Consider the following 27,836-nt stretch of genomic DNA (forward strand, 5'->3'; position numbering starts at 1 on the left):
AAAAGAGAAATTTCATCTGCAGAAACAGACTGACATAAAGAAAATGTTGGATTGAATGGTGTGTGTGTATATGTGTGTGTTTTCTCGTAAACCTGCCTGCAACAAACTAAAGGAAATCTGACCATTTAGCCTAGCAACAGAGGAGTTAACATTTTGTTTATGTTGGTGATCTGTGCTTCCTGGTTCCTAGGCTCACTGCCCTGGCATTGGGTGACCACCAAGAAAGTGTTGCCAAGGCAGCAGCCCAGTCCAACCATCATCCCCATGACAGCCGTAAAGGAAGAAGCTGTCAGATGGATAGAAAAGGATTATTCTTGTATTCTTCCTCTGTTTCCACTCCTCTCCCTCTCTCCTTTTACTTTTGTTTAGTTTTGGTTGGGCCTCTTCTTCCTTGTCTTTGTTTCTGTATCTTTCACATTCACATCCTCTGACTCTGTTCTCATCTAAACTGCCCACCTTTGCCCTCCCTCTTCACCCTCGGTTTCCTCTTCTGCACCTTTACCTCCACCGCTCAGCATCTTCCTTTTAGTTTTCTCACTCTTACTTCTTTCCTTTGCTCAACGAGCCATTTCCTGCTGCTGGTGCCCGTACACAAGAGAGCCTTCATTTCCATGCAAACGACATCTTGAGGATTTAACAGGGACGGAGGACATGGCTGGTGGTATGAGTGTGTGTCCTTGTCTGTTTACAAGATGTATGGACAACACAGCTTAGCATGAAGCCCATTAACAGAGATATAAATCAAATGAATCAAAAGACAGAAGTAAAACCCTGAAGCATTTTGGAACATTTTCTTGAGAATAAATAGGAGTCCCCTCCCAGCAGCAGGTTGCCACCTGGCTAGGTGTGTCTCGTCTTTATGATAACCAAAGCTAAACTACCCGTAAGGACCCAGTTGGGTTGGGCAGTTCGATGAATACATGAGCCAATCACCAGGGGCTTTCATGGGCAATCTTTTTGAGTGTTTTATTTTGCTAATTTAATGGTCTAACTCAGGGACAAGCTCTAATTCAGTGGCACAAAACACACCAACTGAGCTAGAGACTGAGTGGGAGGGAAAACAGGCTGTTCAGCTAGAATATTTTCACATCTAACATAGTTAATTAAGGATTTATTTGAATATAACTCAGAGTTGGTGATTGCTGGAACAGTGGAAAGACAAACCAAGGGAGTTTTGGGAAGTTTTATTTTGTTTTGCCAATTGCTGGGTTGATAGTGGCCAGCTGGGAAATTTTAACATATTGCCCAGCCCGTGCTTCAAATTTAGCTTGTAGTTGTGACACTGGTATCGATCTTCTCATCTAACTCTTGGAAAGAAAACAAATAAGCATATTTACAAAAAGCTGAAATTGTTCCTTTCAAGTCGGTCCATTACACTGCCTCTAGAATTGGATACCACCATATTCATAAATCCAGAGACAAGTCATGTATCATATTTTGATTCTGGCCAACTCTGTTTCACTTAAGTATTCAAAATTGCAATTAGTGACACAGTTTGCCTTTTTTTATTTTTTTATTGTAAAACCTATCTAAATCTATTCCAATTTAAAGACAGGACTGCTCTCACACAAATGATTTACAATGGCCCACAAGGGACAACACTCACAACCATTCATGAATATTTCATAAGTAAGACTTTCAAATCACTTAATCTGTATGTTGAATTATGGTATGAAGTTTAAGATAAATAACAGCCTTCTAGGAATTTCCATTTGGTTTGGTTAAAGTTGCTCTAAATACTTTTCTGTCAACAACGGATTGAGTAACTACATGCAACAGAATATTAACACCTGACTGCATTCTCCTCAGCTCTGGGGAGCATTTTAAGAAATCGCAAGCCGTTGTTTTGTTTTTATTGCTCACAACCTTACTGTTTTGGTTCTCAGATCACAGCAGCCTTGTTTCCAGACACAGCAGGCAGCTGCTTTCAGCAAAAAACTCAGATAAACAAGCTGTACACGAACCAGTACTAGAAAGTGGCCAAGTGCATTTATGCAAATTCTGTAAAACTCTGAGGTACTTTTACTTCACTATTAGTATTTCTATTTTATGTTACTTTATACTTCTGCTCCACTACATTTCCAAAGGAAATATAATTGTTTTTACTACTCAACACTTAACACTCCACAAATAAATTATCATCTGTTATTTTAGGTTAAAAGGTCTAGTGTATAAGATTTTGGGGGATTTATTGACAGAACATGGCAGAAATGGAACACAACATCCATAAGCATGTTTTCATAAATGTGCACTCACGTTTAAATACATATTGTTGTGTTTTTGTTATCTTAAAATGGGATTGTTATATCAACAGAGGGTGCAGATCCTCTCCTATGAAGGTCGCTGTGATGTACTGCTGTGTTTTTACTAGGGGTGGGAATCTTTGGGTAGGATGCTAGTGTCTTGATGGCGTACAAATTATTCAAAATATACTTCACATTAATCTCAGAAAGGTTATTAAATAGATATTAAATCAAAAAATGCGCACAACCGCTGCCTTATGTTAAGTTTAATTATAAGATACCTCTAGCATGTGCTCTCTGTAGACTGCCTTTTTTTCCCCAAAATTTCGAAAATAGATTTTTAACATTTGTAAACTGATGCAGAATCTTCCACGTCCACATTGTCATGCATCAAACAATTTATTTTTTCCCCTCATCTCTAGTCTCTACTGCTGTCCATAACAGACAAACTAAACACTGACTCTAAATAGGGCTTTTTGTGGCCACCATAATTTCTCCTACATGCTTGGAAGGGAAGGGTGAGGTGAGCAGTATTCAGTTGGTTGCAAGCTACAAACTTAATTTTACTTTTAGTACTTTCACTACACTTTTATGCTAATACTTACGTAGACAAAGCTTAAGATAAGTACATAAACACAGTTGAGCAATTAGCAGCTAAGTAGTTGGCAGAGACCAAAAACAGAGCTGAAAGGAGAGTGAAATACAGGACTTACAATCATTAGGTGCAGAGAAACACAACTCCAAAGGAATGCTAATGTTGCTCTGAGTCTCCTGGATGTGTAAATGAGCAACTGTTTGCTAACATTTCAGTCATCAACTTTGAAAGGTGATAATATGTCACTGTTGTGTTGTGCAAATCAGCAAAGACTTGACTTGCTTGCTTGTTTGTCAGCTGACTGGCAGCCTGAAAGGGAACATATTTGGTTGACTGGACAGAGAGGCTGTAATACATTTGCTGTCATGACCATCAACAATCATATTTTTCAATCAATGCATAGAGTCACTGCATTACTCTCGGACTATGTAAAGCTATTTGTCCTAGATTGGCTTATTATTCTTCTATACCACTGAGCAAGAATGCTATCTGGGCCACAAATAACAAGGAAAAAAGAAAGCAGAAAAACAACAATATCCCATAAGCCGTGTGTGGGAGTTATTTGACCAAACAAAACACTGAAAAAAGTAAAAGAGAAGAAGATATTCTTCTGAAAAATGACATTGGTGATGAGCCAGTCAGTGGCTCAGCTGTGATAGAGGCACACTGAGTTCACAGTTCACACTTAAACAGCCTGCTGACCCCATAATACACTGGGGTACTGCTGCTATGCTAGGCCAGCTGCTTCCTAGTGTGTGTGTGTGTGTGTGTGTGTGTGTGTGTGTGTGTGTGTGTGTGTGTGTGTGTGTGTGTGTGTGTGTGTGTGTGTGTGTGTGAGTAAGTGAGTGCCTGGGAGAGGGAGAGGGAGAGAGAGGGAGAAGGGGAGAGGGAGAGAGGAGAGCGGGAGGGAGGCTGTTGAGGCATTGAGCACTTAGCCACCCACACACAATCCCAAACGAAAGCTATGCCATTTCCACATGCAAGAGACAAAAACACACACACACACACATCCATGAACACACAAACACAATGCCCACATGTACTGCCTGCAACCATAACATGCCTCCAAAATGCACAAGTGTCCCTGGCCTACATGTTCTGAGCTCTCTGGATCTGAAACACCTGTCTAGTGTAGGAGATGAGTGTGTGTGTGTGTGTGTGTGTGTGTGTGTGTGTGTGTGTGTGTGTGTGTGTGTGTGTGGTGATGAAGGGAAAGAAAAAACAAGTCATAAACAGTTTGACACAGGGAGAGAGCATTAAAGCAAAACTGCTATGCAAACAGAAATGGAGACAAAATTGACGAAACAGTGAAGAAGAAGAAGAAGAAGAAGAAGAAGAAGAAGCCAACAAGAGGAAGAAGAGAGGAAGTGAAACAAAGAAACAAGATAGGAGGAAAGGAAAAAGGAAAAGAGGAGGAAGAGGAAAGGAAATGGGACAGGAAAGGAAAACAAAACAAGAAAGGAGAAAACAGTAAACGAGAAAATACGAGGAAGAAGGGAGAAAGCACTAAAACAAAATGAGAGGTGGCAAATGATGGAATTCAAACAAAAGTAGAGAGAAACTTAAAAGAGAGGAGAATAAGAAGGTAACAAGAGGAAGAAACAAAAGCAGAAGAGAGGAAATAGAGCGAGGAAACAAGAGAGAAGGAAAGCAGAGTAAAAGGAAATACAACAAAACAGAAACAGTGCAGGAGGAAAAACAGACAGGAAACAAGAGAGAAGAAGTGGAAGTCAAGAAGAGGAAACATGAAAAAATATGACAGAGAAAAAAATCAAGGAATGGGGAACAAGGCGTGAAGCAAGAAAACAAGAGACGAGAGGCAGCAAGTGATGGAACTCAAACAAAAGTAGAGAGAAACTTAACAAGAGGGAGAAGACAAAGCCAACAAGAGGAAGAAGAGAGGAAATGAAGCAAGGAAACAAGATATGACAGAAGGAGAGGAGAGTAGAGAAAGAAGGGGAATGTAATTGGGGGGCAAGAGAGAAAGGGAAATGACACATGAACAGGAGAGGAGCAGAGAAGAAAGTAAACAAAAGTGCATCAGAGAAGTGAGGAAGGGGAAGTAGCAAAGATGAGAGAAGAGGAAGAAGGGCAATAAAGAGGAAATGGACAAAAGGATAGAAAGAAGGAGATGAAATGAGAGGAAATGGTGAAAAGATGAGGTGAACAAAAGAGACAAGGAAAGGAAACAAGAGAGGAAATCAAACAAAACAAAAAAAAGGAAACGTGAGAAAAGAACAGGCCGTTGACAAGAAGAAAAAAGAAAAAAATGAGAGGAAAAGACAGGAAATGAGGAACAAAAGGGGAAGCAAGAAAACAAGAAATGAGAGAGGAAGATATGAAACAAGGACCGGAAACAGAAAACAATGAGGATCCGAGAGGAGAGGAAGAGGAGATAGCAAAGATGAGAGATAAGGATAGAAGGGAAGTAAAAGAGAAAATGGACAAAAGGATAGAGCATGAAGAGGAAATTTGGGGGGAATAAAGGCAACAAGGAAAGGAAAAAGAGAGGAAGGGAAAGGAAACACAAGGAGGAGAGAGGAGGAGGAAGGAGAGGTAACAAAAAAAGAGGAGAGAGATTAAGGATAATGAAAGGGAAAATGGACAACAGGATAGAAATAAGAAGAGGAAATTAGGGGGAATAATGAAAACAGGGGAGAATGAAGCACAAGGAAAGGACACAGGAGAGGAAGTGCGAAGATACATGAAGAGGAGAGGAGCGGAAAAGAAAGTAAGCAAAAGTGGATCAGATAGGAGAGGAAGGGGATAGTAGAGGAAATAAGAAGAGGAAATGAGAAGAAAGTGAAAACTGGAGGAGAATAAACAAGGACTAGGGAAAGAAACAAGAGAAGAAATGAAACAAAACAGACAGGAATCCAAAAAAATGGAGGAAGTTGAGAAGGGAAAACAATGGGAAAAAGATGAGAGGAAAAGACAGGAAATGGGGAAGAAGAGAGGAAGCAAGAAAACAAGAAATGACAGGAAGAAAAGAAACAAGGACCAGAAACAGAAAACAAAAGTGGATCAGTGGGAAGAGGAAAAGCAAAGGTAGCAAAGAAGAGAGAAGGGCAATAAATAAAAAATGGACAAAAGGATCAAAATAAGAATAGGGCATGAGGGGAAATAGTGTAAAGGGGAGGAGAATAAAGTGGAAAAGGAAAGGAAACAAGAGGAAGGGACAGGAAACATAAAGAGGAGAGGAGCAGAGAAGAAAGTTGGAAGGAGGGGAGCCACCTGACTTGAACAGGTGAACAAGGAAGAGAAAAAATGAGCACGGAAGGGAAAAAACATGAAAGGATGTCACAGAGAAGAAAAGTCTGGTACTCACCTCGCCGCCTCCAGCAGCTCATCCTTCTTGTATTCACCTAGATGGTTACAGAAGATCATGGTGTCAGACAACTGGCCACGAACGCACACTGACCACACACAGACGCACATGATCAACCAGAGACCAGACACACACACACATACACACATACACACACACACACAAATAAAGACACACAGAGGAAGGATTTATCTATTGGGGGGAGAGGAAGACACCATCTCTCTTTCTATCTCTCCTCCTTCCTTCCCCCCCTCCTCTTTCTCTCTTTCTCTGCCATTCTCGCTCAGTGCGCACCCCTCTGGCTCCGGTTGCCGTGACGATGCGTTGCCGGCAGCGACCACAGCACGTTCATTGTTTGGACGACGAGCGGCAGACTGACACGCGCTCTGCCTCTAACCGTCCGTACGTCCGTCCATCCCTCCCTCCTTTGCCGCGATTGTCTTCCGTCTCTCGGCCGCCGCTCATATTGCCGACCATCTTCCCTCGTTCTCCATCATCTCTGTCCCTCTCTCTCTCTCTCTCTGTCTGTCTCTGTCTCCCTGCTTTTCTCTCCCCCTGTGGGCTCAGGAGGCGCAGTTACCATCAAAAAAACACAACAGAAATAAACAAACCCCTCCCCCTACCTCCCTCTCCCTCTCTCTCCCTCTCCCTCTCTCCGAGCCCTGCCCCCCTGCTACTACAGTGACAACACACACACACCTTCCCATATGTGTCTTTCTGCCTGGGAAGCAGACAGGGGTGGGGGGCGATGGAGGCTTCTCTCAGACATGGAATATGTAACATTCATCTGCCTGTTTGGCATTCAAACATAGGTCTCCTTTCGGGGTGCACTATTTGATTAAAATGTATTATGAATTGTATGAATATCCCAATTAGTCCGCTGTGCGAGTCCACTGGTAATTTCTTATTTTCAACATGCATAACTGAGACATAGCCTAATTAAAACAGCCTGAGATCTGAAACTTTCGGGAGTAAAATGAGGCAGATTAGAAGAAAATTAAGGCAGCAGAAAAGCAAATATCTGACTTTTTTTTTTTACTCCTTATCATGGGTCAAGTTCCCAAAACACTGCCTCCTGCTCTTCCCAGATCCTGCCTCCTGAAAGCCCATTTATTTCAAACTCTACATTTCCAGTTTGTAACTCAGTCTGCCTTCTAATGTTGGCTGCACAATTAATTATAATAATATCTAAATCGTAATATGGCCAACTGCAATATCCGAATCCAGATGTTTGGTACAGACCCAAACAAATGTCACTTCATCATGATTTTAGTTTTACTAAGAAGACACAGCATTTTTTACAAGCTGAGCAGCAGATGAGTAAACTGAACTCAAGTAAAATCGCTGGAGTTTCCCAGTAAGATTTAAGGTAGAGCCAGGAGAGACAGTTAACTTATCTGAGATTAGCTTAGCATCCAAATATCACTAATTAACATGCTACATCATGGTATCTTTTGGTTTTAGGGGACTGCTCTGTGCTTATAGGAAACGGTTATGGAAGTTATTAAAACATTATGAGTATTCCAACTATTTTGATTATTTATTTATCGGTTCAGTCATTTTTCAATCAAAAATATCATGTTAAAATGAGCAACACTTGTTCATTCCAGCTTCTTAAATAGCTGTAATGATTTGCTCCTTTTCTTTGTCATCTATGACAGTAAACAAAGAGTCTTTTTGTTTGTTAACGATTAGTTGGACCAAATAAGCAATTTTAAGACGTCACTTTAGGCTCTGATAAATTGTGATGAAAACCTTTCATGATTTCCTGACATTTTATAGACTAAACAATCAATTGATTACACGTGAATAATGAAAATAATCGGTAATTGCAGGCTTAATAGACTCATGTGAAATAATTCGTTTCAATCATCATTTACGACACTAGAAGTGTGTGGCTGCGTCTGCCCCTGCCCCTGCCCTCTGCCTGATTTTTTTTTATTTTGCTGTGTTTCGGGTGTCTCTGGCTGTCAAACTTTGGGCAGCAGTGTGTTGCACCCAGCCAACAGCCAACAGCGTGCAGTGTTTGAGGAAGGAACTCTATAAAAATGTACTGACCGGGTCTGTCTCTCTCCTCTACTCTCTGTCTGTGTCATGAATGTATAAAGAGCTGCACGTCTGTGTGTCTGTTTGACCAAAGGTGGGGGTGAGCTATTGTAGACACACACACACACACACACACACACACACACACACACACACACACACACACACACACACAGTAACCACTGTGAAACAACAACAACAAGAAAATAATGTTTCATTTCTCTGATTCACTGCTAATTCAATACAAAAAAAACATACTTATGAATACTGGACTAAAGTCCATTTTTGTAATATTCTGAAAATCTTGCACACATGACCTTTAAAGGGATAGTTCATCCAAAATCAAAAGTACATCATTTCCCCCTGGCTTGAAGTGCTGTTTATCTATCTAGATTTTTTTGGAGCGAGTTGAAGACTTTTGATCGGCCATAGAGATGTCTGCCCTCTCTCTAGTATAATATTATAGAGTAAATGGCACAGGTCCTGTGTTGTGCCAAGCACCAAACTAAAAGTCTGAAAAATTCCAAACCAGTGTCTCTTTTCAAAAATCATGATCCCGTCACTCAAGATAATTCACAGACCTTGTTGTTTCATGAGGGAACTTCTTTTTCTATTTAAAATTAAGTATTTCCAGTGCTTTCTACTGTAAAATGGAAGTGACTCCCTTCATGAAACTGTTCACAGACAACTGACATAGATTTTTTTTTCTGGTGCTTGGAGCAGCACAGGATTTGTGCCGTTTAGTTCCATTATATTAGAAAGAAGGCAGAGATCTCTAGTGTCTCCAATACTAGGCAAATTGTACCCAAACAGTACAGATTGATAAATAGCACTACAGGCCAGAGGAAAAATATGCATTTTTGATTTTGGGGTGACAACTATTGCAGAGAGTAATAGCAGAAAAAGAAAAGAGAACAGTGAGATGTTGCATGTACAGCTGCAGGTGACAGGTTCCAAGGGAAACAATACATTTTACAAAAAAAAAACACACGACAAGGTCCGACTTAGTAAGACTGCAACTTTTACTGAAAAGTAACTTCAGGGCATGTTCACACATAAAAACCAATATGTAAAATTGCCAGCACACATTTACGTAACAAAGTTCATCTCTGAAAGGGGCCGGAGAGAAAGCGGGAGGTATAAAATTGAAATAGGAAAAAAAAAAAAAAAAAACCCAAAGGAAGATGGAGAGGTAAATGTGATAGAGATAAATGGGAAGAGGATGAGGAGGTTGGGCTGTGTGTGCACGGCGCAGACGGAGGGGTGGGGTAGGGCGAGGAGCGAAGAAGAAAGGTTACAGAGAAGGGAAAAGGGGGAGGAGGGAGGAACAAAGGATTTGCAGATGAAAGAGAGAAGGGATGATTAGGGATCTGGAAACTGACATGCATGGATTTGACACAGTATAATTGGTGTTAGGGAGGCTAAGGCAGAACAGTCAGGGGAAGAAGAAAAGGGGGAGACGGAGAGGGGCTGAGAGATAGAAAAATATGAATACAAAGAGAGAAGAGAGAAACGTACAGAGGGAGATCAAGACGCTAAATTAGACGCTGTAATTCTGAACCAATTTATGTGCTGAGACAGAATCATTTTCCATTACACACCTGACAGTCACAGATAGTCGTGTACATCACACACATCTATCTTTCATATTTAATTTAATGTTTCTTAATCTAATTTTTATTGGACTACAACTTGTCTACATCCTTTGGTTGGATACATGTATGAATTTTACAAAATTCTTTTTCCCCATAAGAAACACTGGAAAAGAGATGGGAGGAAGGCTCAACCCCACTCCTATTTGAAGTCTTAACAAATTTGTCACACTTCGCAGTCTTCGCGCAAACTCTAAACCGATCATCACACTTTGAACTTTATTGGTTTAAAATTTGAGCTTTTTGATATCTGCTATGGCTAGAGTGGGTGAAGTCACCAACTTCTCTGTGCAGGACTGGTTTTCTAAAAAAAAAAAAAAACAACCAAAAAAATTAAATGATTTCACTCCCACAATTTTCAACCTTCAGACATGAGTTCTACATCAAAATGTTCGGCTACGCCTCCTGCCACTTGAAGTCTAAGAATCTAAAGAGGAAAAGTTGTGACTAATGACAGGAAGGGAGTGACTCAGTGTCCCAATTCAATTAGAGTGTAACTTATACCTGAACGAAAACGGTTTCTATATCATTATGTTCAGCTGAGTCTGCTGTCACGCACAGTGTGCAAATGAAGGCGTATACAAATGAATTGTAGGCGACACCAGATATACTTTTTGCTCGGCCAGAGTTTGCTTCCAATATTATTTATGCTCTGAAAGCCAAAGTGATTGTGACTCAGCAGTTTTAATTAGTCTCTCTCTCTCTCTCTCTCTCTCTCTCTCTCGCTCTCTCGCTCTCTCACTCACACACACACACACACAAAGCAAGGACAAGCTGGACTACACTTCCCATACTTTGGGCTCCGCATCAAAACATGACTACTGTAATATGCAGGAAAAATTCTGTAATTATGTCTTTGTTTCTTCATTTACAGCTCATTTGCAAAAGATATATACATATATACTCTATTTACATATGTATTACAGATGTAACAATATATCGAAAATCACAATTAAAAAAATGATTTTATCTATTTTTTTTCTGTTGTATGAAAAGACTGCTACAGACTGTTGCCCTGTTCTGTTAGGCAGCTGTACACACATAATTGTGTTGAAGTTGTGACTGATGGGCGGCAGCAGACTGGCAACATTGCTGGGGAAGTAAAGGGAAGGTGCATAGAGGATAATACCAGGAGTTGTGACTCAGATGTTGGTGGTTTAACAGCTGCACAGTGGGACATTTCACCAATATCTTACAAACAAACCAATTAAAACCTCAAAACAGTGCAGACATCTGAGCTGAGCGAGCCAGCGGTAAGCAAACAACTTACCAGCACTTTTCTATCAATGTCACCAAAAATAAAATATCAACAAAAGAAGAAAAACTATACAAACAGCACAGAAATCACACAATATTGGCAGCATTCAAAAATGCCACAATACAATTAAAGGCACAATCTATAAGTTGATGACATTGTTAAGTGGTGTGGGAGCATGGAAGTTGTTGTCTTCATTGTTAAACCACCACTATTGCAAATGAAAATCTGTCTGACGTGACTCAGGCACCAATCACGTACATGGACAAGGTAACATATTAAACTTTCAGTCACATTTCGTTTAGTCACGTTTGCCAATTTCATTTCTCGCCCTCTGATGTATCCGACATATCCTGTTTTTTCCTGGAAGTTACAGCCAAGCAACTTGCAGCTAGCCTGCAACAGCTGACAGGAAACACACTATTACCTTCAATCAATTACAGATTTCTCTGCATCTGAACATTGTTGGAAACACAAACTCAACAGAACATATAACTCTAGTGTTTTTTGGCATTTATTGCGGAAATGTTTCTTTTTTTTTCCAAGTGGTCATTTTTCTTCTTAAATATCGTAAAAAAAAATTACTTTTTATCATGGTATTCGTACCATTGATTGATATATCACTAAATATCAATCATGAATATTTGAAATGCTTCCAATACTAATTTTTACACTTTTACCAGGTGCACTTTTTGCTGTGTCTTCTCTCCGACAGTGAGTTGACATACACCGTCCCGTTTCCTCTCACTTACTCACCATGCTGCCGTCTTCCCATCACTTGTCTGATTTCATTTTCTATATCCGCTGTCATGTTCTAACTTTCTTGTTTGAATATAGTCAGTTTTTCTTTTAGATACTACCACCAGGAGTCGCCAAAGACACAAATTCTGCAACATACAATCCAAGAGTATCTTTAGTTTCTTCAGTTCATTTAATTCATTAATTCCTTTTTTTAACTATATCCTCATGGCTGTACTTTAAGACTACATTTCATCAATAGACTGCTCTGCTGGAGCCAGAATAATGTGCTAATATATCCCCTACCCTAGCTGTGGCTAGCTTGTTAAAACGGTTAAATGTCTGTGATGACAACAACAGGGATGAAGAGAGCAGCACAAAGGATGTGAGGGGGACAGACTGGCTTCATCCTAACAGCTTCTTTTAAGTGAGACAAAGTCAGAGTCCCTCATGGTAAGTCATACGGAGTCACAAAGTCAGCAAAACACTTCAAATGTCATACATTATAAAATATTAATTTCAATACAGACGCAGATACCTGCGTTTGGCTGCACCTACACACCTAAAGCAGCAAATTTCAGGCAGCTATGTGATTTAAGAGAAGAGGATGCATGTATTTAAGTATGTATGAATGCATCTGAGTCTCATCTTTGTGTGTGTGTGTGTGTGTGTGTGTGTGGTGTCGACAATCCTGCTGACTCCAAACAGAAAAGACAAGGACAGGTTAAAGCTCTGGACAGTCTAGCTGTGTCCTGAATGATGATATTATGTGTGTTTGTGTTTGTGTGTGTGTGTGTGTGTGTGTGTGTGTGTGTGTGTGTGTGTGTGTGTGTGTGTGTGTGTGTGTGTGTGTGTGTGTGTGTCACTCCCTTGCCAGAGTGTAGTAGACACTGCCGATCACTGTTTGAATTCCAATTGCTGTGTGAAAAAAAACATGCATTCCTTTTCATATGCATGTGTGTGTGTGTGTGTGTGTGTGTGTGTGTACGCGTGCATGCATGCGTGCGCATGCCTGAGTGTGTCCAGGATCATGCACAGGTGAGTACAAGCACAAGTCAATGTCAAACAGTCACAATCCTATATATATCTTGACCATGCAGCAAGGACCTAGCGTACTCTGTGTGTGTGTGTGTGTGTGTGTGTGTGTGTGTGTGTGTGTGTGTGTGTGTGTGTGTGTGTGTGTGTATGTGTGAGTGTGTCTGTGTGTGTGTACCAAGTGGCTGTACAAGCACAGATGATGCTGACTGATGCTGACTGGACCATGAGTCGCCTCAGTGCCCAGCTGTCTGCTTGTGTGTGTTGGGGTGTGTGTGTGTCTGTGTGTGTGTGTGCGTGTGTGTTGGTGTGTGTTTAAATCAAATATCATTTATTGTAGAAGCAGTTTATCCGCTGTTATACAACAACTGGCTTTGAGTCAGGAGTTGAGCGATCCACTTATAACCTCAGCAAGGTCGCAACTGCTGAGGTTGTAAGTGGATCTGTGTGCGCTGAGACCAATCAAAAGTGGGGAAATAAATAAATAAACGGGAGGTGAGCGGAAATTATAAAAGATGGTGTTTTGGGCGCTTTGCTGGCTGGCTCAGCTTACTTCACACACACTCACCACTTACACTGTGTGATTAATTGCTTCACACAGTGCACCAAAGAGAACCGCTCTGGATTAACTGTGTTTTTTTGGCCACCCACTCCACCCTCTCAGAATGTGGATGTTTTTGTCAGTGTGTACCTCTCTGATCCAGAAGACGGACTGTTTGTAATTTATCATGTTATAACATCAGTGTGTCTCTGTCTGTGACCTTGAGTGGGCACAGCCAAATCATTTTATTTGAACTGATACAATTAGATTTTACTGTGGGTGTTGCCAGAGGTGCTTTTAATTTGGTTTAATTTTGGTTTGTGACAGAGGAACGGACTGTGACATGAGTGACATGACTTTGATTCAAGATAGATTCACTATGCTATTCCAACTTTGCAATGAATATAGTAGTAGGCCTCTGAAAAGTAACAGAAATTAGTTTTGATCAAAATTTTAAATATTTTAATTAAAGATTTACATACTTTGTTGTTATTAGGTCTGAACTGGGCATGATTATGCTCAAACATTTATGATAGAAATTACGTAATTAATTATGCAAACCAATCATAAAAAAAATCCATGATGTTTTACCAATCAGGTGGAACAAAATCTGTCTGCTCTCATTGAGTTGAGAACTGAAGCCAATTCTTGACAAAAAAGTAATTTTACTATGCAGAACACAGGAGTTGGTGATCTACCACTGCCTTGATCAACAGCAAGTAACCTTAGTTTGGATCCAAACTAATGTGTCAAAAACACTTGAGTCATGCAATAACATAACAAACTAACACATCAAGGCAGTGGACGTCCAACAGCTCCAGCGTTCTAAGTTAAATTACTGTTTTTGACAAACACAGAACTACATTGCTTAGTTCCTGAGACTGGAGTTGAAGTCCGATGATTTTAAAGCCTGTTTGAAACTTTTCTTTGCCTAACAGCTACAACACTTCCCCCGAGGGCTGTGAGAAGCTTTCCTGGATAACAATTAAAAAAGACAAACAAAAAACAATCAAATGTTAATTTGTGATAGTATCAGAAAACTAGTTAGCGTGGCTGAAAAAAAAGCCACAATAACACATCAGCATGGATTCTCATTCAGTGTTCATTAAACAGATACAAAAGGACCGGAGGGAGGTCGAAGCACCCACTCCTCTTCTTACTAGTAAATATATAAAAATAAAAACAACTAAGTTAGATGCGGACAAATGAATATGGATAAGATGAGATCATATTGCAGCTGTCCTGAGTGTGTCACGCAAACAGGAGTCACGCAACAACCGAGGAAAAACACAACAGACCGCAGACGGCTCGTTCCTCCACATCTGATCCTCGGTAGTCTGCCAGGCTGCTCCACACAGTGACTCATGACAGATAATGAAAACAGATTATTCTAATGTTCATCAGATACTGTTGTAACTTCAATTGGTAATCCTTTTACAGGGTGTATTTTCTTAATTATATAGCTATTTTAATATTTTAATGAATTTTCCCCCTTTTACACAGACAAGTGATCTTATGGGAAGTGTAAAATTGGCTGTTTCCTGAGGATATAGAACTTCATTTTGTAATTTTGCGTTCCTCAATGATTAATAAAGAATCACTTGGGAAAGTGTAAAGCATTTTAAAATTCCTGCAAGGCAAACCAAGCTGCAATCATGCATTTTTGGACTACCAACACAAGTTTAATATGCACGCATTTCCAGCAATTCCAAAAGATTTCCGCATCCAGGAGATACAGATTCGTGTGTACTTCTCTTTTCTCTACTTTTGCTGAGTTCATTAACCAAATTCTGTCAGTCTACTCTTCCAGAGTGGCTGACTGCCCCCCCCCCCCCCAACTCACTGAGTGCTGTGGAGCTGTGCGGCCGTGTGGAAAACTAGGCAATTTCAGCTGCAGGAAAATGGCCCGAATGGGGTGAGAGAACCTTGGAAGTGCATCTCTCTCTCTCTCACACACACACACACACACACACACAAGCTAAAAAAAAGTCACTTTGTTTTGCTTCTCTTGCTAGGTCATTTTGGAAATGGGGCTGGGGCTCATTCATCACTGGGGACCAATCGAACAGCAGTCATCGTGGTAATCAATGAGCATGTCACTGATAAGAGGAAGAAAGCTACACACTTGGCCTTGCAGCCACAGGAATTCACACTTTCTTTTACACACACACACACACACACTCAGAGGCACTAAGGTGCACACAGGTGCTAGATTGCCTTTGCTCCCACTGCATTAGCAGGACGAAGCCTTCAGAGCAGCTACAGCGGTTCTTTGTCTTCATGATTAGGCTGCTAACATACACACCGATCAGAGCCGCCCTCTCTTCCACTTTCTTTGCATTCACTCGACGTCGCATCAGTTCGTCTGTCACCCAAGACACTGAGCATCGTCATCTTTTCACCCTCAATCGTTCTTTTCTTTCTTTCACTTGCTGAATTAGTTCCTTTCTTCTACATTTATCCATTTCCTTCTTTTTCCCTTTTTTTTTCCTCTCTCAGTTCCTGGCTTTCTCCTCCCCCTCCCCTCGTCCTTCGACTTTCTCTCCATCTCCCAGTCCACTCTCCCAACCCTCGCTCTCTTAAATCTCTCTTCGTTTTCCGCCAACCTTTATGAGAGAGCGTGCTGGCTAATTTTCTGCTATGTTAAAGCCGCCTGCCCACCACGGCCCTCTCTTCAAAGCAACAATTTCCTTTTTCTCTTTATTTACAATAGAGTGGAAGCGCTTCCTGACAGCATGTCTTCAACACCAAGCATAGCAGGAATATCATTTTAATGGAAACACACACAATTTCTGTTAAAGTAGACCGCGCTTCAAACTGTTTTTTGCTACTAGTCACACAGCAACAGCAGGAGCAGGGACAAATGCTTCCCAAAGCTTCTGTTCAGCACTGCTAGCTTGAAAAGCAGCACAGGGTGGACACAAGCCCCTAATTGATTCCTAGAGATGAAAACCTGTCTGGCAATGACAAAAATTTGATTACTACCAGTTCCAGTTATGACAAGATGACAGGGATGCTGCGCAAAAGGCAAGACAAGTGTATTTGTAAAGCACATTTCATATTCAAAGTGCTTTACATAATGCATTAAAAACATAAAAAAGAAAGAGAAACAGCTCGTCCATTTTGTCAGTGAGTCCCAAAAGGCATGAGGCAGGGGGAGAGTGACGGGAGAAGGAAATGGAAGACTGATCCACAATTGTCAACACACTGACACTGAGGATTTGCTGTTGGGGGGCTGTTGTGTGTCATCTTAGGTCTAGCTGATGAGTGTCGCACTCAAAAAATGGTTCATCAGTACTCCGGATTCACTTGGGTGGAGACCATCTGCTCTGAAAAGATGACTACGTCCCAAGAACAGATTAAAGTTATCGATGTAGTTGTTCTCTTTCAGACCACAGGCTTAGCTAAGCCGTGCATTCAATGATCTGCTGAATCTGCTGACTGCTGGCAGAAGCAACTGGCCTCCCAGTTTGCAAAGGCCATTAAACAGTTCAATCAAATCCTGCTTTAGCATTTATGATTGGTCTCTGTAAACATCATTGGCCCCCAGATGTAAAATAATTTAATTAATTTTTGGATGTTGAAATATCAATTATGAGATTTCTTCTTTAGGCCAGTGGTTTTAAACTTTTTGTGCCAACAGCACACGAAAAGGCAAGCCAAAATCTCAAGGCAAACCTGTATTCATGTTCATGCATGTTCATGTTCTCTACAACCAGTCTAACCAACAGAAGAAAAGAGCAACCTAGTAATAATCAGAAGCCGTGTTCCTGAAGTGCAGGCGGAGGAAAATGGGCCTCAATCAATCACTGAGAACCTCAGATATGTTACACTGTCAATAATTCCCACCATCTGGCAACTGCATTAACAGTGAAAACTGGGGCTGCTATAACCGAAGGTTATAATAGGAAATGTATTTTATGGTAAGTGAGAAATGAGTGTGTAGAATGTACTTCTATGTGAAATAAAAAAAAAAATCTTTTGTACATTAGTATATTGCAATAATTATGCATGGTTGTCACAAAATCCCAAGGCGCATCTGGACACCCAGCGTGCCTCTGCACACAGTTTGTGAACCACTGCTTTAGGCTATGACACAGGTAGTAGCACTTGTGAAACAGTACATTCAAATTATCTGACCACTCAGGGAGTCAGAAATGCTTGATCAGATTGACATCTGGGAAAAATGGAGGCCAGATCAGCATCTTGTCAACACCAGGCGTTCTTCTTCTCGACTGCTCTATGGTCCAGCTCTGACTGACCCACATTAGGTGCTTTCAGCGGTGGACAGGGGTCAGCAGGGACACTCTGACCCGTCTCCAACTACGCAACCCCATATAGAGCAAGCTGTGATGGACTGTGTGTTTTGGCATCCTTCTATTCATAGTGACCACTGCCTCCGACACAGTCATCTAGGCATCACAATATTGCCATGACTGACAGGTGCCATTATAATGAGATGAACACTGTTATTCATTTTGCTGTCAGTGGTTTAAATGTTGTAGCTGATCAGTGATCTTCAAAAACCAAAGTTACAGGTTAAACAGTTTCTTCAGATGGATATTTCCTCCTTTGTATCTGCCCCCTTTTCCTTTTTCTGGTGGCTCAAACCCTTCATAATTCTCCCTTGTCTAGTCTTATCAGCACCCATCTCCATCTCTGTCTCATGGAGATTTATTGATGTGTCAAACCTGTTTTCTACTTTTAATGTCTTGGGGCGACTGCAGTATGTGTTTATGTCTGCGTTTGGCCGTCCGCCAGAAGCCATAAATGTTGGCCTCAGTGGGAATGCAGTCTTGCGCTTATCTTTAGGGTCTGCACCCAGATTATCCCACCAGGAAGAAATCCCAGTCGCAGTGTATGACTTCACTGTTTTTGTTTCAGTGACTCTGGGAAAAGTTATGGTGTCATTTAGAGTTAGCAGTCCATTTAAACTGTATCAAGCTGATTCCTGCTGAACTAACTGACCGGCAGAAGACACTGGGAGAGTTTCCACTTCGAATATTCTTGCTTCAAGTATGGCAATCTTCTGTAGTAATTTAGAGGAATGGTGTTGTCTGAGGCACTGCTGTCAATAGTCCAGTAAATTGTTGGACTGAAAGCAGTTGCAAGTCGATGATCATGACCCAGAGTTTCTGTCATGAATTGCCCTTCCGATGAACGTTCAAACTCAAAAAGAAAAATGATGACGAGTTAGTTGTGACAGGGAACCGCTTTCGCCTTGTAGTTAAAAAGAGTAGGAAAAGTAGCAGAAATAATACATAAATTAAAACAAAGCAGAAAGCAAGAGAGAAGAGTATCTGCACTGTAGTAAAGCAGGACAATTGAAAAACATTTTATTCTCTGGAGATTCCTTTTTTCCCTGTCCCTCTCATATCTTCATATCCTTACGGCTGCAGCTCCTTTGTCACTGACAGCCCATTACTGCCATCTGTAACTCATTCCTGATGATGAAAAGCGAACTATGACAAGATGATGGGGAATTCTTGACAAAAAACTTGTTCAAAGCTGTTGGATTCTGAATTTGTTCACTCAGCCTCTTCAAGTTGTCCACGTTCTGCCTTCATGATAGACTGGAGATGAAACAAGATCCAAGTTACAGCTGGACATGGAGCTGAAAACCTCTACCATATGGGGAAACATACTGTATCTGTCATATCTGAACTAAGCCTGGGTGACAGGGTTTTTGACTGAAATAGCAAATACTGAGGGGATAGGACAATACAATACAGATTTGAAAATCGAAGAAGTTCTGTTCAAGTCAAAACTTTTATATTTAAGAGTGAGGCCAACTTTGACCATTCAGCTTGTTTAAGTGAGACTAATGCTTTGTTTATTCAATTCAGAAAATTGATTAGCCTCTAAAGCTGAAAATGTTCAAACGTGCTTTACACAATTACTAAGATGAGACACAATGACTCAATTGATTTTCATTGGGCAACTAGGTCATTGCTTTAGTAGAAGTAATAGGATTCATCAAAGAAAGATAATGGGGAGAAAAACTCACATTTATCATTTACTCATAGTGGCCACTTAGAAATATTTCTTCCTCTGTTCTCGGCTGCTTTCATAAGATCCAACCACACTTTTAAAGCTAGAAAAACTGCTGTAATTTCAGTCCACTAATCTAAAGACTGTATCATACGTCCTATATATCCTCTGATCGGCTGTTTTGACCAAGAGGGGAAACCTGGACCTTTACTCACTTGTCTATCTGCAGCAGTCTGGTAAAAGGGCACACAGATATTGCCTTGCACTTTCCGTACATATACTGAGCATCACTCTGTGTGTGTGCGTGTGTGTGTGCATGCGCCCCCTATTTTGCATCAAAAAGAATAAAAATAGAAAGAAGGATCAAAAGCCGAGTTTCCGTGGCAAGATATGGCTTGGCTCAATTCAAACCACTTTTGGTACCAGGTACTTTTCTCCATTTTGTTTTCCACTGAAGATAGTACTCTAATGTAGGCAGGATTCTTGGCTGATTGTCAAACTGACACCATATGAAATTGCTCTGACATCATGTTCAATGCAACACAAACACAGGAACAGTGGAGGGTGGATTGAAGGTAGAGATATTCCTTTAAGTCTACTCCATCAGATGACATCATCAGATAAGCCATAATTTAGAGCACACATCCTGAGATTCCCACCTGTTCTACAAGGGACTAGAGGTGAAATTGGGGTAAATTAGCTGATTAATTTATTAGTTGTCAACTATTACAATGAATGGCCAACAGTTAGTCAATAGTGAATTAGTCTCATCGTTTTGAGTAATTTATTTAAGAAAAAGGAACCTAATTCTCTGATTTAAGCTTTCTTTGGTCCTCTGTGACAGCAAACTTAATATCTTTGCTTGTGGACCAAACAAGATATTTGAGGATGTCACCGTGGCCTTTGGGAAAACAGTTATCAACATTTTCCACAGTTTTCTGACAAAGTATTGACCAAATACCTGATCGGTTAATCAGGGAAATGATTGCCAGATTGATCAGTAATGAAAAGAATCATTTGCTGCAGCCATCCAAGGGACTAAAATTCGCGCTGGAATTTACGTGCAAGACAGTTGCCATGTTTTGTCTTTTTTTTCAGCTTGAATGAGCAGCTCTCGCATGAAAGGCAACAAGACACAACATCAGAAGCTACAGCCCACACTCATCAACATTTTTGTCAGATTACCTGGAGTAATTTCTTTCAAGTGATAATTAAGCTCATTCTGAAAAGACAACATGTCTTCCTAATGTTACTCAGCTTACATCTGTCATTTATAACCACTGAGTTCATGCTGGTATCAAGCCTGACAGGCCTATAATGCTGCAACAAATGTTAAAACTCGTATAGAGAAAATGCAGTCAGAGAGAGAATTTGTGTGCAAAACTGTGAGTAAGAGTTAAAACAAGAGAGGCCAAAGAAATAAGCAAGCATGTGTGAGTGTGAATGTGTGTGTGTGTGTGTGTGTGTGTGTGTGTGTGTGTGTGTGTGTTGACTGAGGTCCAGAGTGGAGAATTGATCTCTCTGAGGCTCAGAAGCGGCTAGTCTGTGAATACCAATCAGAGGTAATTAATAGCAGCTAATGGACTCTGTTTCTCACTCCCTCTCTCTGTTCTCGCCTCTCTTCCGTCTCTATTTATCCCCTCTAGTGTTTCTCTTCTTTTTATTATGCAGCAATAATGAATACATGTATGAATAATCAGGCTTTTCTCTCCCTCTTTATTTACTGTCCTAAGCTATAGGCTTCCAGAAAGACATTTCAAACTTCCGTATCTAAAGCAAACTCATGATTTGAGTCGGTTTGAGTCGGGTGGCCACCGTTTTCTACTCCATTAAATTCAGCATTGAACTGACATCTCCATGTAGTGAGTGAAAAAACAATACAACAAGATTGTAAACAACACTTAAACACATATATTGTATATACACATTTCACATGGGTTGTAATGACTGAATCCAAATAGAAAAAGGTTTCAGTATTATCTCTGCCAAGTTTTTAAGCTGTGAAAAGTTTTAAGTTTACCAAAACATCTCCATCACTGGATGCTGATAGAGATTCAGCATTGTATCTGCTGCCTCAGACACCACCTGTACTCCATTTAAACAGGTTTCTGTGCCCTTGTCGGCATGGCCAAACACCAAGTGCCAACTCAGGGGCCTGTCTCTTTCGAAAGCTTCAAGACCAAATATATCATAACTGGTAGACAATGGTGTCTCCAAAGACCCAGACAAAAGCAGAAAAGAAATGCAGCCTCGTTTTGTAAACAGCACATGATTTGTAGTTCGGTATATCAAAATCCATTGTTCTCTTTTTATTGGTGCACTCAGGCAGAAACTATGTTGTGACAACATCCTGTTTAGTCCATTAATCGATTAGTTGGCAGAAAATTAACCAACAACTTTGAAAACTGATATCCAAATCCTCAGATGTGTGGTTTTCTTTGCTTTATACCATGGTAAAGCCATTATTTTTGGATTTTCAAATGCTGGTCAAACAAAACAAGCATTTTTGAAGACATCAACCTCAACAGCAGGAAATTATGACAAGCATTTTTAACAATTTCAGCCCTAATAGAGATCCACAATCTAGCCTCTTTTCTGCAAGCTTCTGCAACTCAATGCAATCTCTCAATCTGCATTTTTTTTCATTAGTCTTACATGAAGCATGCTCCTGAGGTATATTTTCCAAGACAGCTCCAATACAACACATGCTATAAGAAATGTAAAATGTCATGACTTCCAAGGTAACATTTTCAACAATCAATGTGTAATCTCTGCTGTCAAAAAACTACAAAGTTTGCTATGGTCTCGTGGTTATGGGACATAGTGATTGTTAATAGCCACTGTAAGAAACAAGTATCCCATTCAATAACAACAATATTAGATTTTTTTAAACTATTATACTTAGCTAAACATATGAAGTGAGAAACATTCTAAGACTTTGTTTCTGGTAATTAATATTGATACAAATTTCATTTGTATTGTGTTTTTTAATGTGGGTTTGTTTTTTTTTTACCTCTGGAACAGAAACCGGAATGAAGGAGCCGTGTACACCAAAGTGTTTATTCCCAAAGCTAGAATATTCTTTGAATTGTTTATCATGGGAGCACTGTGTGTTTACAAGATGTACTCATGGAGATGTTTTCTCGCCAGCAAAATCGCATGAACCCACAAGTACTCTACCTTGGGCCAACGTTTTTACATTTAGTATTTGATAACACAAACTATCTGGGAAATTATGTACTTGCAAAACATAAATTAACCAATACTTCCACAGATATTCTGTATCACAGCTGTAATAATGCTGCACCTCAGAAGAGTTTCTTAGCATTTTCAGCTAGGAAAAAAAACACTTTGTAGGTCACAGGGTCTAACGAAGGTCAGGTAATCATGTTCACAAACATGGCAACATCAGCATATTAGGATTTTAATTATGAGCATATTAGCATGATGGTGTTTGTCTTTAGCTCAAAGCACCACTGTGCCTAAGTCAACTACAACTAGACTTTTAGTCTTGTTGCTTAAAATCAAACATATCCCTGTTGGCTGCTTCCATTTGTCATGTGATGTTTGTTTGTTTCTTATAATAAAAATGTGAATACTCTGAACAGGATTTTCAGCCTCAACACCATAAGTAACTTTTCACCTTTGTGCAATAAGAGTACTGTTAGTCACGCCCTCCTCCCCCTCAGTGGCTCAAAGTTCAACCCACACACCTGTCACTCATTCTGTCATCTCGCCCGAGGCTGAGGCAACTGTTCTTCTTCTTCTACAGGTGTTTGTCTTTGAAAAAAATCTATATTTGTTTTTATAAAGCCAAGTCTCTGCTTCCTTTTTTTTTTTTTTAAGACAAAAACAAACAACACTGTGAGAGCCAAATATGCAGACAAAATCAACAATATGCACTTCACAGAAAATTTAAAAAGAGATTTTGTTGATTTTGTCCTTTAGTACGGTCGTAAAGTATTAGGCTGAGGTGTAGTGGACAAATAGCCTTAGTCGTCAACTTCCACCCTTTCAGGGTTAGCCGAGGTCTCTGACACACCAACGGCTTATCTATGAGTACTTTGTAGACTGATATAACACTGGAACCATGTTACTGTCAGAGATTTAAAGAGGAAGAGGCAGAGTGAGACATTTCAAGTGAAGAGCAGAAAGAGAATAAATGACAAATGTCACAGGGGAAAGATGGAGAGGCTGATTGGTGTAGAGCCTGAAGTGGCTGAGTGACAGCAGGGGGCAAGAGGACAAAGAGTATGGATGACTTGTGAAAGGGAAAAAGAGTGACACCGAGGCTGATGTAAGGATGAGGGGCGGATGGAGTACATGCTGTACTTGCAAGCTCATTAAACAAAGCTGTAATTGATGAGTGAAAAAAGAAACCCACGGAGAGACGAGGGGAGAAGGGAAAGAATCGTCAAGGGCAGAAACAACTTGATGAAAGTGTCCTAATCACTGCTCGCTGGCCAGAGGAAGATCAATCACCGACGACAGGAAAGACGGATGTAAAGAGGAATCCTCCCGGTGATCCTTTTGTTTCCTAAGTTAGCTCCTCTAAGGCTTTTCACATCATTACTGTGCGTTTCTCTCAATTACTTATCTGCAGTTGGATATTCGGGACGTTGCAGGTAAAACCCTCACATTAGTGCCGGAACTTTGGGAAAACCTGTGTTGGCACTTGGTTTGAACAGGTCAACAGGGATTGTCTGTGTACCGTGACCAGGTCAGTGGTTCACTGATCCATGCCCAGATCCACTTGAAAAGGTGGTCTCGAGTACAGTTCACATCAGTTGTGAAAAACTACCATACTAAATCAAGGCGGTGGACTGCTTTGGGATCTTGCAATTGGCAGGCTTTTCTAGACAATAACAACATAAAGAAACGTTGCATAGAGGATGTTGTAGGTGTACTCTGGTACAGAATAACATTACCAATATGAAACAAAATCTGATGACTTGATACTCAAATTGACAAAATCAAAGCACTTGCAGTAGACTAAAGTGTAGGACTTGGGACTTTACTTTGGCATCGTCAGTCTTGAATTGGGACTAACTCTCACCACTCAGTTTCATCCTTATTGATAAGCTTTCAGAAAATGGGCACAAATATGGATGTAATGAACACAGACTACTGACAGAAGGCTCCATTCATATCTGTATCTTACAGATGAATTAGTCTTTACTTGTGACTTGCAAAACAACAATCCTGCCCCACTTCTGGTCTACTCTGGTTTTAAAGGAACTCTGTGAAATACTTGCCCATCAAAACACTAAATGAGCATGTTGTGCAGAACCGATTATATAGGCTTCCCAACGTACATGTTCTCATTCACTTTGTGATAAAGAACAATCACTGTACTAAAAAATGACTTGGCTTGATCATAAAATGTAAATCCGTCCAGCATTCTTCAACTTGTTCCACCCTGACGCAGGACTGTAAATCAGGTCAAAACAGACCAGCTCCGCTCCAACATCTGATAAATGCTATGTACCGCGGGACATCCGAATTTAGCTCGAGGAGCCAGTGACCATTTAGCGATAAGCTAATCTCAGAGCAAATCTGTGCATGCCCTCCTTTGTAACCTGATAAGGAACAATATAATTAACTTGAAATTCTGTAAGCTTTTACACTACAAAAAGCACAATAGAGTAATGAGTTTTACCTCAAAGATTTTTTTTCAGCTTTGAACAATTTACATTTCTATCAGACTTAATTGCTTATTTATTGTGCTATTAATATTGCAGCAGATTCTGATAGGTATAATAAACTTATTTGGAGGAGCTTGTCCTTACCAGCTCATTTCAGTTCTGCAAATAATGTTGAGAAGCACACCACCCAGGACTTTGTCACCAAATTCTGTATGTGGGAAGTACAGTTGTGGATGTGAGTCTGACCCCTGTTGTGGTGTGAATAGTGTTGTCTCATACTTCTGGTAGACTAAACTGCAGAATTCCCTGTCTGAGCGGGTTAAAAGGCGTATCTGTGGAACGTCTGAGGGACTGAACAAAGACCTGACAATCAACACCGCCCTGCCCTGTTCTGACATGTTCACCCTGGTCAGGAAAACAAACTGGATGACGGGAAACTTAATTAAAATGCAGCATGAGGATGTTTGAAGCTGCGTTTAAAAAACAAAAACAAAAAAAAAACTAATTCTCTCTGTCTTTCCGTTTCACATCTCCAGCTAAAGGGGAACAGAGGCTATCATTTCTGAGAGCAGTTTGTTGGATGTGGCAGGGCAGTAGAGCTAATTTATGGGTCAATATAAACTTCCATCACCACAGACTGAAGCTGAAAGCTGTGCTTGCCTGTGGCAGAAATGAGGAACAGAACAGAACCTCTATATCATAGGAACAGAACACACAGGACGGAAAAAAGGCTCCTGCAGGGTGTCACTGTAGTCGATTATGCAGAGGCTACAAACACACAAACACGATCATACATGTTCACATTTACATGAGAGAATATAAAGGCCTTTTGCCAAAACCTGACCATCCAGGCCACAGTAAAACCATCTTTAAGAGCACTGCATTAAATGCATCGCTTCCAATGGTAATTACAACAGTGGAATCACTCCAGGGTGGCGTGGGTGAAAAGACAATGTAACAGGACGATAGTTTAGGTAATTAGTGCCCGCCATTAAAAGCATAATTCACCTTCCTAACAAGATGAGGTAAATTTGTCCGTTCTGAACCACAGACAGAATACAGAACAACCACTGCAGGAGGAAGGGGGACGATGATGTGCTGTATTAATGAGTACTGGTGTTATGGATCAACTAGTTTCTCTGTTACGTGTTGATTTGCACCTGAATGCATCGCTGAATGCCTGTGGAAGACACGGCAGATGTTGATAACATTTCGCCGTCCTTGTAAATGCCTCGTTGTCTTTTTCATTAAAATTTCAAAACGCGCCCATCTGCTCGTTTTGGAGGCTTAGTCTTGAGTGAAATCATGAGTATTCAGTCCCATTTTTATGTGTTTTAAGCACTGTACCTAATCTGTATTTACCACTTGGCGACCTTTTAATAGGCGTTTTTCACAGATGACATTTTGACATGTCTTAGGAAAGCACAGGTGTAATTAATAACCTTAATTATGGCTGCATCCCAGTTAGGTGAGCCAGTGCCAACATTTGGAATGGCTTAATAAATCATCTGAATGGAACAGAGCCATAATGTTATTAATTACACCTATGCTTATTCTATTATGACAAGTTAAAATGTATGGAAGCTTGTTTCTGCCAATGTGATCGAGAAAAAAAAAAAACTTGTAAGTCATTGTAATAAGAAACTTTCTCAAAATAACGACTTAGTCATTATTTTGAGATACTAAAGGTTCATTTATGTCCCCTTTACATACAAAAATATGTCCTTTTTAAACAATGTAACCATCATTGCCCACATACAGACTCTTCAGGTCATTTCTCACATGAAATACTGGCTACACCGCTATGTTGCCCCCATGACTACTGGAGATAAGGCTCAGTTTCACCCGTGTCCCTAATCTTTCAGAAAATGTGCAGAGTATATGGACAAATTAAGTGCAGAGTACGGATGGAAGGCTCTGTCTATATCCTTATGTGTGTCTAGCATTTAGCCTAAATGAGCATTAAGTCATTTTTGTGAGATACTGATTATTTTTGAAATAAGTCAGTCATTGTTTTGAAAAAGCTTCTCACTATAATGACTTAGAGGATCTTTTTTTTTTTAAACATGTTTTAATTCTAAATATTTTTTCCATTATGATTCTCAGGGTAGGCAAATGGGGCACCATACATCCGGTTAAAACGTATTTCCATTTTAAAAAACAATCGAGGTCCAGTGGGTCATAGGTGAGATACATCCTTTGCCTCACTTTGAGCAGGAAAACACTGTCTCATAAATGAATGTGATGTGTGAGGGCAGCCTCAGCACACTAAAGCTAATTTCAGTATTCTCATTGCGAAAAAGACACAATGATCTGTATCATGTACCTAGTTGATGACTTGAATTGTAGATTACTTCACACAGTAGTCCTAACACTGTGCGCACCCTCAGACAAAACCAAGACAACAGCATGGCATTTTTAAGATTATATTTGTTTACATTTTAGCAAACTGGCATCATTATAAGTATGCCAAAATACGCATTAGGAGTTCCTGCTTGCAATGTACCAATTTAGTGTAAAGACACCTGTAGCTAGATTAGTTTGATACACAGGAAAACATAAAAACATGATTAATCTCTGGCAAATTCTGGAGGTAAAAGATACATATTTTTTCTAGGATTTCTAAGCCGATTTATGGATGTTTATCTATCGATGGACATTACAAATTATAGTATATTCAGAAAGTGTAAGTCATACTGTATTCTGAAACATGTGTCTCATGTCTGTGCGTTCAGATTTGACTGAGTTATGGCGCCATTATGAAAAG

The 27,836-nt window shown here is 40.2% G+C and overlaps 1 protein-coding gene across 1 annotated transcript in view; it reads right to left on the minus strand.

Annotated features, from left to right (window-relative positions):
* tnksa (tankyrase, TRF1-interacting ankyrin-related ADP-ribose polymerase a) overlaps nt 1-27,836 on the minus strand; it is a 112,799-nt gene that overhangs the window by 65,662 nt on the left and 19,301 nt on the right. Inside the window, exon 5 of the mRNA XM_084745898.1 lies at nt 6,167-6,203. Within this exon, the coding sequence (XP_084602024.1) occupies nt 6,167-6,203 (37 nt within the window). The remainder of the gene's footprint in view (nt 1-6,166; nt 6,204-27,836) is intronic.

The sequence above is a fragment of the Lutjanus erythropterus genome, chromosome 20, assembly GCF_056507025.1.
Source record: "Lutjanus erythropterus isolate fLutEry1 chromosome 20, fLutEry1.hap2, whole genome shotgun sequence".
Lineage (NCBI taxonomy): Eukaryota > Metazoa > Chordata > Actinopteri > Lutjaniformes > Lutjanidae > Lutjanus > Lutjanus erythropterus.